The 12,650-nt window shown below is 48.7% G+C and overlaps 1 protein-coding gene across 2 annotated transcripts in view; it reads left to right on the plus strand.

Annotated features, from left to right (window-relative positions):
* tmprss6 (transmembrane serine protease 6) overlaps positions 1 to 12,650 on the plus strand; it is a 92,882-nt gene that overhangs the window by 14,109 nt on the left and 66,123 nt on the right. For both annotated transcript variants that reach the window (XM_072271507.1, XM_072271506.1), the window contains exons 2-3: positions 84 to 198; positions 7,890 to 8,032. In XM_072271507.1, coding sequence (XP_072127608.1) covers positions 84 to 198; positions 7,890 to 8,032 — 258 coding nt within the window. The remainder of the gene's footprint in view (positions 1 to 83; positions 199 to 7,889; positions 8,033 to 12,650) is intronic.

The following is a 12,650-nucleotide window of genomic DNA, read 5'->3' on the forward strand; positions in this document are numbered from 1 at the left end:
TTTTTCACAGAATGTGTCACTGCACATCCGGAGATTGTATATACCTGAGTACCTGGATGACAATGCATTCTATCTTCCTCTAGGGGGAAATTATCACAAAGTCTACGCATGCGAACTGCAGGATAATAGCGATTATTTCTGTTCTGGTGGGAGCACTGATGGTTGCCGGAGCTGCCGTTGCTGCCTGGTACTTCCTGAGTAAGTGACCTACTTCCTGTGCAAATGATCTACTTCCTGTGCAAGTGATCTAGCCGCAGTCTGCAGTACAAATTGACCTTGCTAACTGCCAACAGATGTCTTGGGAATTGTTGTGAGGGGAGATGTTCAATGAGTAATTTGGTGGTTCCATGCTGTCTATCAGTTCTCCCAAGACTTCCCGAGCCCACCTCTCCCCCAGCACCTGCACAGGCACCCTGCAATGGGATATAAACGCCTGGTGATGGTGGTGAGAGAGAGAATCCCCCGAACCAGCCCTGGCGTGCACACACTTCCACTGGCCATGCACACTCGCGCTCAAGTACGTTAACACCCCATGGAGTAGGTAGACACGGGGATGGACCGCACACGCGTGCTGCTGCGCACACAGGGAAGGGTAGTACGCACGTGCACACGCAGAGCGTGTCATGCAAGTCCCGGGTGGAGACTCAGCAATACCGTCACACTCAGATGTAGAAGGATTCTTCATTGCTGTTTCCGTAACAGTTTTGTTTGACCAGTCAGGGTTGTTAGTTCTGAGCCAAACGTACACTGTAATTTATTTATTATTATCATTATTATTCTAGATTATGTATTGCATTGAACTGCTGCTGCTAAGTTAACAAATTTCAAGGCAGATGCCAGTGATAATAAACCTGATGCTGATTCTGAACCCCCGAACCAGGAGGACCTGTGGACCGCTCTTAGTCTGGCCTCTACCCTTTGACCTGTTTGGCATGGGTGACCCTCCCAAGAGCCAAGGCACAAAGCCCTGACTCCAGCCAGCACATTTGGGTTTGTGCAGACAGGATGAGGAGACTCTCGTGTTGGTCTCAAGCTAACCACCCCCTCACCCACCACCAACAGCATCCTCGGGATCTCTCCTCTCCCTTCCTCTGAACATGCTGCGTCCATGAAACCACGTTGGAGGTGCGGCAGGCAGCAATGCCAAGCAAGAAACAACATTTTCCTGTGAATCTCACTGTTCTCCGCATCATCGTTAGATTTATTCACACATCTCCAGAACAGTGCTATGCGTGTAGATTAGCTTAACCACATTCTTCCGCCTGCTGGCAATTACTTTCCTCTCTGGCATTAAGTGATACAAGTGTGGATTATTTTCTCAATGGAGAGAAAATTCAAAAATCTGAGGTGCAAAGGGACTTGGGATTCCTTGTGCGGAACACCCTGAAGATTAGTTTGCAGGTTGAGTTGATGGTGAGGAAGGCAAATGCAATGTTGGCATTCATTTCAGGAGGACTGGATCAAAAGCAAGGATATAATGTTGAGGTTTTATAAGGCACTGGTGAGGCCTCACTTGGAGTATTATAAGGAGTTTTGGGCCCCTTACCTTAGAAAGGATGTGCTGGAGAGGGTTCAAAGGAGGTTCACAAAAATGATTCCATGACTGAACGGCTTGTCAGATGAAGAGCCTTTGATGGTGGTGAATCTGTGGAATTTGTTGCCACAGGCGGCTATGGAGGCCAGGTCACCTGGTACATTTAATGCGGAGATTAATAGGTTCTTGATTAGTCAGGGCATGAAGGGATACGGGGAGAAGGCAGGAGACTGGGGTTGAGAGGGTTAATAAATCCGTCATGATGGAATGGCAGAGCAGACTCAATGGGCCAAATGGCCAAATTCTGCTCCTGCATCTTCTGGCCTTTTAAAAAGCACAATCCCAGGGAACAGGGACCTTAAACTGCAGTGCGAATAGAAGCTGTGGTGTGTACAAGATTCAAGATCGCTCCCCGTCATTCTTCAAAACACGAGCATCTACTCTGGATCCGATGCAGAATACAGAAAGCATAAAAAAACACAATGAAGAGCAAAATAAAAACAATACTGTAAATATTAAAGCAATCCTGTAAAATGCAATGTTTGAGCGTGGTCGTATATACATAAGATTAGTTTGTATACATCGTTGAAAGTTCAAAGTAAATGTATTGTCAAGTAGTATATGTCAACATTGGGGTGGTGGGGTGGAGATGCATTTCTGCTAAAGGAGGTGTAAAGTGTTCTTTCCCTCCATTAGCCTGCAGATCACCCTCAGACAAGCTGTAGAACCTCTTCAGCCCCCGATCAGGGTGACATGAAACCATGGGAGCAGGTGGTGGATGGTCGTATGAGCAGCTGGTGCATATTGCCAGTCCTGGTTATGCGACTGCTGGCGCCTTGGAGAGGTGTTGGCTTTTCCGTAGCTCTGTGTTTGTACGGGGTGGGCTTGCTAGCCCCGTGCCCAGCGCTCCGCCTCTCACTGCCCAGCTTGGCACCGTCCGTGGTGGAGATGAGGAGAGGTTGGACAAGTGGATTAATTACTCCGCTGAGAGGCCCGTCCGATTGAATGTACAGAGTCAGTCATTTCCTCAAGACAGAAATGTCAAATACTGGAGGCACCTCTTTGAGGGAATAAGAAGAAAGTTTAGAAGGGGATTTAAATGTTTAAGCTTTTCACACCGAGGGTAGTAGGTGGCTGGAATGCAGAGCCAGCAGTGGTGAAAGCAGATAGGACACCAGGGTTAAGAGGAATTTAGACACAGGAACAGGTGGGGAATGGAGGGAACTAGATCACGTGCTGGCAGGCAGATAGATCGTTACAGCACAGTACAGGCCCTTCGGCCCACAATGTCGTGCTGACTGTTTAACCTACTCCAGGATCAATCTAATCCTTCCCTCCTACACAGCCCTCCATCCAGGTGTCCTATCTAAGAATTTCTTAAACGGTATTAAGTATTGGTAGTTCGGGTTAAGGCATTTGATCCAAGCAATGTGATGTACAGGATCACCTGTGGAGACTGCATCTAGAGCTACATAGGCCAGGCAGGACATAAACTCTCAGACTGTTTACGGGAACACAAACTGGCAGTACAGAGACATCATCCACTGTCACTGATCTGGGTACATGAAGACCGGGAAGGACACTGGGACACTGTGGAGATTCTGGCACAGGCAAACACGAGGCAGGCACAGGACTTCTTAGAAGTGTGGTTCTCTTCTGATAACTCTGTAAGCAAGCATATCGATATAGACGCCATCTATGGACCCCTAAGAGCCAAAGAAACGCAAGCCAGTAGAATTCAAAGGTCAACTGAAGGGGTAGCCAATCAGGAGCGAGGCAAGCAAACAGGGGTCTACATAAACACAAGCACTCCCAAAGAGAAACACCACCAACTGCGCACTGAAGATGTCACCTCGACTGGTGATGAGGTGTCTGCAAGCCAATTGCCAATCTCAGCGAACACCACAACATCAGTTTCTTAAATGTCCCTAATGTGTCTGTCTCTACCACCAAACCCGAACCCTGGTAGTGTGTTCCATGCACCAACCACTCTCTGTTTAAAAAAAAAATTACCTCTGACATCCCTCCTATACTTTCCTCCAATCACCTTAAAATTATGCCCTCTCATATTAGCCATTGCCGCCCAAGAAAAGGTCTCCAGCTACCCACTCGATTTATGTCTCTTATCATCTTGTACCCTTCTATCTTGTGCAGCTTAAATTGATATCAGGGTTAGGACAAACATGGTGGGCCGAAGGGCCTGTTCCTGTGCTGTACTCCACTGTCGTTATCTCTTGGGTGTTGTCACTGCTTTGCAAATGGATGCCAGAAGTGTTGCTCCACGAGCCTGTTACAACAGTACAGGAAACCACAGACAGAGAGGTCCGGGCAGAGCAGGAAGGGACGATCTTGCACAGGAGGGGAGTTGGGTACAACCGTTCCAAAGAGGCTGGGGTACACGCAAGGCTGCAACTTTGTCCCACCAGCAAATAGCACAGGCCAGCTCAGGGAATAAGGCTGAACCTAATGGTGTCCATTATTAAGGACCCCCAGCACCCAGGGCATGCCCTCTTCTCGCTGTTACCATCAGGAAGGAGGAGAGGAGCCTGAAGGCACACACTCAGTGATCCAGGAACAGCTTCTTCCCCTCTGCCAAATGATTTCTAAATGGACTTTGAACCCACCTCACTACTCTTTAATTTGTTTTTTTTTTTTTGCACTACTTATTTTAACTATTTAATAGACTTATATACTTAATGTAACTCAGTTTTTTCTCTATGTTTATTTATCATGTATTTCATTGTACTGCTGCTGCTAAATTAACAAATTTCACAACATATGTCAGGGATATTAAACCGATTTTGATTCTGAGGCAATGGGCAGGCAAGGAAAGTAGCAGTAACTGAGCCACGGGTCAGTAGTTCATCTCAGTCTGTGCAGGAACCGGTCTGAGGACAGTTTGTTAATGCCACGGCAGGTGGACTTCCCGACGTTAATCCCTCAGGCAGCATCACAATGGATGGTCACTGTTGCCCTGCTGTTGCGGGGTCTCAAGTGCCAACACAAAATGGCCGCCACTTTGCTGAGAGGTCATGCTGCGTACCTGCGTTCAAGTCTCAATTTATCTCAGAACATTGTGCCATATGTACAGATGTTCCAAGAAACTGTGAAGCAAAGTTTCAGTGTGGAAAATCACTAGTTAGACCACACCTAGAACATTGTGTTCAGTCCTGGTCACCTTATTATAGGAAGGATGTGGAAGCTTTAGAGAGGGTGTAGGGGGGATTCACTAAGATGCTGCCTGGACTACAGAGCATGTCGCATGAGGCTAGATTGAGTGAGCTGGGGCTTTGCTCTTTGGAGAGTCGGAGGATGAGAGGAAACTCGATAGAGGTGTACACAATGATTAAAGGCCAAGTCAGAGACCAGGACAGAAATAGATAATACGATGGGGAATAATTTTAAGCTGATTGAAGGAAAGTATAGTGGGGATGTTAGAGGTAGATTTTTTTACATAGAGGATGGTGGGTGTGTGGAACACACTGCCAGGGGTGGTGGTAGTGGTAGATACATTAGGGGTATTTATTAGGCTCGTGGGTGCTAGAAGAATCGAGGGCTGTGGAGTAGGGAAGGGTTAGATTGAATTTGGTTCGAAGGTTGTCTCAACATAGTGGGCCAAAGGACCTGCAGTTTGCTGTCCCGCTGTATGTTCTGCGATGCAAGATTCGTTCCAAACGCAGGCTTTCGTCACCAAACACCGACAGCCCCTCTTCCCCACAGATGCTGCCCGATCTGCTGACTTCCTCCAGCAGATAAAAGAGAAGCGATTTTTAAAATATTAGCTCTACTTGTCAAATGTACATCAAGGCATGCAGCGAAAGATGCATCGTTTTGCATCAACAACCAACACAGTCCGAGGATGTACGGGGAGGGGGCACCATGCTGTCAGCGCCAATGCAGCATCCGTGCAGCCTAACCCTAACCCTATGTCTTTAGAATGTTGGTGGAGAGCAGAGCACGCGGATGAAACCCATGTATCCATGGGGAGATCATACAAACTCTTTACTCACTGGAATTGAGAAGAATGAGGGGTGACCTCATTGAAACCTATCGAATTGTGAAGAGCCTCAGTAGAGTGGATGTGGAGGAGTCTAAGACCATAGAGCACAGCCTCAGAATAAAGGGGCGTCCTTTTAGAATGGAGATGAGGAGGAATTTCTTGAGCTAAACAGTGGTGAATCTGTAGAATTCGTTGTGGAAATCTGTGGAGGCCATGTCATTGGGTATATTTAAGGCAGAGGTTGATAGATTTTTGATGAGTCAGGGTGTGAAAGGATATGGGAAGAAGGCAGGAATTTGGGGCGGAGGGGGGAAATAGATCAGCCATCATGAAATGGCGAAGTAGATTTGAAGGGCCAAATGTCCTAATTCTGTGCCTATATCTTGTGTTTTTACGGAGTACAGACACCAGCTGAAGGGTAATCCCTTGAACTGTAAAGCGAATTCATTCCATGTCGCGTGAAGATCGCGGGAAATATTCTCGTGTTAAGCTGCCAGTCACCCACGTTCTCGTTGCTGCTTGCGCTGGGGCACTTGTTTTTGACGCCTTTGTTTACCGGGATAGGCTGCACAGCTGAGGGTTCTGTGCCTCCTTGGGGAGCAGAGGGCCAGGTGTGATTCACTGAGCCTGAAATAGGCCCTGCCAACGTCAGGTTGGAGCTGTGTTGCCGCGGCAACCGTGAGCCCCAGAGACCTTCCCACATCCCGCAGAAGGTAAGCAGGATCCCTGTGTGATGGGCAAGACCATCGGCAGTAGGCCATGGAGACGTAGGAGGCTTCAGGGCGAGGGGAAATCTCTCTGCACCACTGACGCTGAAGGCAAAGGCATTACTGAGCGTACTTTTCATTCACAAACCTTCCGACAAGAGGAACGGATCGAGCCAGATGCTTTCTTCCCAGGGAGGAAATGGCTACCATCAGGAGCATATTTTTAAGGTGATTAGAGGAAAGTATAGGAGGGGGAAATGCCATAGGTAAATTCTTACACAGAGAGTGGTAGGTGTGTCGATCACCCTGTCTAGAGTGGTGGCAGAGGCACGGACTTTAGGAACGATTAAGGAACTCTGAGGTACACTCATGGATGGCAGAAAAATGGAGGGCTATGCAGGAAGGAAGGATTAGATTGATCTACTTCTTCTTCAGCCTATCACTCCGACTGGAGCATAGGCCACCAACGGCAGCTCGCCAGGGTCGTCTGTCCTGGGCCAGTCTTTCAAGTCCAGGTGAAGCCCATCTAGGTGAAGGTCCTCCGTCTCCCAAGGATGAGGTCTTTGGCGTTTCCGTACCTCTAGACTTCTGCGGGTGGGGTCGCCAGCCCCCATGCCCAACCCGCCTCCTTCCGCAGCCAGGCTTGGGACCGTTCATGGCGGAGTTTAGATTGATCTTAGAGTTGGCTGAACAGTCAGCAAAATATTGTGGACCCAATGTTTCTATGAGTACAGCCACAGGGGAATCTTAAATGAGTTTCACACATCTTGGAAAGAGGCCCTTCCGCCACTGAGTCCTGACTAATTCTCAAACACCTACTTACAATAATCCTGCACTAATCCCTTTTGTTCAGATATGGCCCAAGTGGAGGGAGAGGAAGAGAGAGAGACACACTGACGCTGGAGTGGGTCAACAGTTCACTGGCCTTAATGAGAACTTTGCAGAATTTAAAGGAAAATGAAAACAATAAACGCTAGGCCAACGGGGCTATTTGTTAATGTTCAAACAACAGACGATTTTTTTTGGTTTTAACAAATTTACTTTCTCCGTTCACATTTAGTACACAAGGCTGCTATTTTCTTACCCAACATCCCCTCAACTCCCCTCATGCATGTGCCCATAACAGGGAAGGCAAACATTCCCAACTAAATGCTTGCACAGCCCATATGAACAGAACTCAACACGTTAACTAAAACTCTCAAAACGCCAACACTGTGGCCGGAAGCCATAACTAAATACTGAACGGATACCACTCCTTGAGAGCACCAGTTAAAACAGTAGTCTTCTTTCAAAGATGAGGAGCGTAAACGTTGCTGTGCTGTTGGTCAAGTCTCGACGAGACTAGAACGAAAAGAAGGGAGTTAAATGGCATAACGAGACAGTATTTAGCTGGAATGTGCATGCTCACGAACGCAATTGCGAAACCTGCTCCTCAGTCCACGTGTGCGGCTGCGTAGATGCCACAGCGGAGTCTGTGGTTGTGACGCCTTTTCTTTCTCCCCACATTCAGAATCAGATTTATTGTCATTTGTCAGTGAGACAGGCATGGGACAAAGTCCATTGACATCATTGGCAGCCCTGAGCAGGTCAGGGACAATGGACCCAGTCCAACAGCGGCCTACCCAAATTTCTCTCATCTCCTCCTCAGCTAACCAGTCCAAAGACAACAGTGAAAAGGTCGGACTCTACTATGTGGGAAGTTTGCACGTGATCAATCAAGAATTCATCAGCGAATATGGGCAGAACGAGAGTCCAGAGTTTGAAAGCAAAGCTGCGGATGTCAATGAGCAGGTGAGCATTAACTAGCCCCTCCTGTCGGACAAATCACCTTCTCTGCCTTACAGGGCACTGTGCTGTTGTCGGCACAGAGTATAATGAAAATACTGTAAAGTTTGTTCCGTGTTCTTTCCTGGTTCAGCAAGGGACACTTGCATATGTATTTGTAAACAAAGGAGTCACGGTACACATGTTAAGCCACAAGAAATCTTATTGGAGCATGCAGTACGACAATGAAAACAAATGGATTATGAAGCAGCAGCTCCGAATAAGCTGATCTGCAGAATGGTGAAGGGAACATTTCATACATCTCTCTACCTCTCTACATCTCTCTGTCACTCGCTCTACCTCTCTGTCACTTGCTCTATAACTCTCTTTACCACGCTCTATCTCACACCCCCTGTCTCCCTCCCCCCTCTCTGCCTCTCCCCTCCCTCCCCCCTCTCCCTCCCCCCTCTCCCTCCCCCCTCTCCCTCCCCCCTCTCCCTCCCCCTCTCCCTCCCCCTCTCTCCCCCCTCTCTCTCCCCCCTCTCTCTCCCCCCTCTCTCTCCCCCCCTCTCTCTCCCCCCCTCTCTCTCCCCCCTCTCTCTCCCCCCTCTCTCTCCCCCCTCTCCCTCCCCCCTCTCCCTCCCCCCTCTCTCCCTCCCCCCTCTCTCCCTCCCCCCTCTCTCCCTCCCCCCTCTCTCCCTCCCCCCTCTCTCCCTCCCCCCTCTCTCCCCCCCCTCTCTCCCCCCTCCCTCACCCCTCTCTCCCTCACACCCCCCTCTCTCCCACACACCCCCTTCTCTCCCTCACACCCCCTCTCTCCCACAGACCCCTCTCCCCTCTCACCCCCTTCCTCCCTCTAGCCCCCTTCCTCACCCCCTCTCACCCCTCCCTCCCCCTCTCCCCCTCCCTCACCCCCCTCTCACCACCTCCCCCTCTCACCACCTCCCCCTCACCATCTCTGCCTCACCCCCTCCTCCCTCTCACCCCCTCCTCCCTCTCACCCCCCTCTCTATCCCCCTCCCTCCCTCTCTCTCTTCCCCTCCCTCTCTCTCTTCCCCTCCCTCTCTCTCTTCCCCTCCCTCTCTCTCTTCCCCTCCCTCTCTCTTCCCCTCCTTCCCTCTCTCTTCCCCTCCCTCCCTCTCTCTTCCCCTCCCCCTCCCCCCAACGTACTCTCACCATCTCGACATACTTATCCCTATCTTCTCCACCTCCTAGTGCTACCGCTAGTCCTGAGAGAGGATTCTCCCCTTTTTCTATCACCCTCCTTCCCTCCCTCATGCAAAGGAATTGCCCGTTGTTCTACCCTTCAAGCCCCTTTACACTCGTACTTTCCCATGCACTTGGTACCTGCACCTGCAGCATGGTCTCACCCTCCCCAGGTGTTGTCCACTATCATGGCTGTAGTCTTGTACTGCTTTTACTTTCTCAAAACAGTCCCACTCTAAGCTAACACCACTCTGTCTTGCAGACTGCCATTTTACCTTAGTATTACCAAGGAGGAATCACATTTCGCTCTTCCCTTGCACAGGGAAAGAGGCGGTTAGGCCATTCCTCACTAAGTAATCATTAAGCACATTTGGGATGTGTGACTGTGTACTCGTACGTGTAGCATTACATGGATGTACCCCTTAGTAATAATGATCAGGGAGGCACAGAGAGAATCTGTATTACCCTTATGAAAGGAGAGCAGCTGGCTTTCCAGGCACTACAGCGAAATCCAGCCATCACGATTTTACCAGCAGACAAAGCAAATGCAACGCTCTTGATGTCCTCGGAGGAATTCCACAGGAAAGTCCAACAGGTTCTGGATGATCCCACCTATGAAGTTCTACAGCAGGATCTCACAGATTTGATTCTGACGTTGACCTCCGCTTTACTGGAGAAATCTGGACTGCCAGCAGACATATGCAAGGCTGGACTGCCTCAGGCACCAGTACCACCAAGACTTTATGGATTCCCTAAGACACACAAGGAGGGACCCCCCCCCCCCGAGTCCCCTTGTCAGTGGAATAGATTCTCCAACTTACTACCTTGCTAAGTATTTAATGATTTTGTTAGGGACTCTGAGCATCACATCACGAATTCGACTGTCTTCATTAAAACAATTCACCAACATCCAGCTGAACCCAGAGGACATAGTGGTCAGTTTCAACGTGGTGTCCCTGTTCATGAGAGTTCCCATTAAGGACAGCTTGGTCCTCCTGCGGTCAAGGTTTCATAAGGCCACCACTGACCTTTTTGAATACATCCTTACATCAATGAACTTCCTCAGTAAGGGGAACTACTATGAACAAGAGGCCAGGGGAACGCCCTTGTCACCCGTTATTGATAATTTCTCCATGGAGGACTTTGTGGAGAGGGTTCTGAGTTCATTCCCCTTACACCCCAAATCCTGCTTCAGATGCATCCCACCCTGCAAAAACTCATTTCAGGGAGGTAGCACCATCAATTCGCGGGAGACTCCCGGAACTTCCGGGACAGATGGGATGTCTGCAATAGAGTAGCTCCTGAGCAGCTAGCCAGCTAGTTTAAATAACGTTAGCTATGCTAATGAATGAATGACACCTGTTAAACTCACTTCAACATGCCTTTAACAGTCTTAACCCACCACGGGCAATAGAAAAGTCACTGTTGCAAACAGTGCAGCGAGCAACACTGTCATTATTTTTGACCCCTATTAGGCAGGGGTACTCTTTAGTGTAGTCTGGGGTGACGTGCGTTTTATATTTTCTTTTTTTGGAACACTCTGCTGTGGCACTCTCTTGCTCTCTCTCTCACTCGCTCTCAAAAAAATCGATTTCCAGGATATGGTATATAATTTGTGAGCATCAGGGAGCCGCTATCAATATGTGGGAGACTCCCATAACTTCCAGGAGAGGTGGGATGTCTGTTGAAGACACCTTCGCAGTGTGGCCTCATGGACTCCAGGCACTTCAACGGTTCACGACCATCTGAACAGCATACATCCAAGCATTCGATTTACGACGCTGATGGAGAAGAATGGTTGCCTCCCATTCCTGGACATTCTAATACAACAGAAACTGGATGGTAGCCTCGGACATGGTGTCAGTCAGAAACACACTCACACGGACTTGTACCTCAACAATATCAGTCACCGTCATGTCTCCCAATGCAGAGCAGCTCTTTCGACTTTGCTTATCCATGCAAAAACTTTTTCAGATCAGGAGAATCTTCCTGGGGAAATAAGACTGTTACGCATGAAAAGGCTGATGGAAAAAACAGGAAACTTAACAATGAGGGGAGCCCTACTGCCTGTCTTCCCTATATTTCCATGGTTTCTTAAGCGATACCAGATTAATACCATCCACAAATCCGTAAGGAAGCTCAAATCACAGCTTATGCAGGTCAAAGATGACCTGGGACTCAGGATGGCTGGCATTTACAAGATTCCCTGTGAATTCAGAGCAGTGTATATCGGTCAGATGGGACACACTGTGGAAACTCGCATCAAGGACCACAGGAGGTGTATCTTTTTGGGTTACCCAGAGAAATCTGCGGTAGCAGAACGTTGTATTCACAATGGCCATAGGGTTGACCTCGATGGCACAAAATTACTGTGCAGCACCAAGGGGTGCTGGGACTGCCTGGTGAAGGAAGTCATTGAAATCAAACCAGAGGAAAAGAATTTTAACAAAGACAAAGGTCCCAGTCTAAGTAAGAACTGGAATTTGAATGTAAACAAGGTGCAACAGCAAGAACATGATTGGATGAGGACTAACCAATCAGGAGGGAAGGACTGCGGGCTATAAATACCACCAGACTGGACATGCCTGATAAAGATGGCAGAGTTGGTCATCAAAACGTCAGTTATGATCAATAACTGTAACCAGCTGGAAACCTGAGAAGAGTTTATTCGTCAAATACCTCCACTATCTCAACTAAAAAGCACATGGGTTCACAAACTAACTGTGTGCACCCCGCATCCTACCCAGGACTCCAACTCTGTTAGTATCCAACTAACTAACTAACTATCCACCTCTTTGCACACTGCCAGTTCGCAAAGAGGGTGTGGAGGAGGATGGACGGGCTAGTGTCACGTTTCATCCCCAGCAGCTGCGTGACAGAGGACTCTCTGATCTACGGGCTGTTCCCGGGGACGCACATGGAGACCAACATCCGGTGCTGCTGGCAGATCATCAACTTGGTGAAAGACGCTCTTTGGTCAGCCCGAAACTTGATGATCTACCAGCACATGGAGATGTCCGTGGGAGAATGCTGCTGACTGGCACACTCTCGGCTGCAGGAGTACGTGCTGAGGGACGCACTGAAACTTGGTGCAGCCACCGCAAGGGCCCGGTGGGGAAGGACCACAGTATAGGTTTCTCCACCCGTGGGAGTGGGAGGGGTTGGTGGGCGAGGAGTATACCCCTCAACAATGAGATGCTAAGCTGAACTACTGGAGTGCCACGTGGGTGGCTATAAACACGGGTATTTTACTGAGTATAATGGAAACGTATGTAAAGGATGAAAAGTTATTGAATGGTTTATTGTATATATTTATTTTTGAATAAAGTATATTTTGAAATAAAAAAAAACTATCTAACTCTGTTAGTCTCCAATTCCCTTAGTATCTATGATCAGAGAGGCCCAGAGGGAATCAGAGAGGCCCTTTATTGTCTCAACT

Source organism: Mobula birostris, chromosome 11 (assembly GCF_030028105.1).
Source record: "Mobula birostris isolate sMobBir1 chromosome 11, sMobBir1.hap1, whole genome shotgun sequence".
NCBI lineage: Eukaryota > Metazoa > Chordata > Chondrichthyes > Myliobatiformes > Myliobatidae > Mobula > Mobula birostris.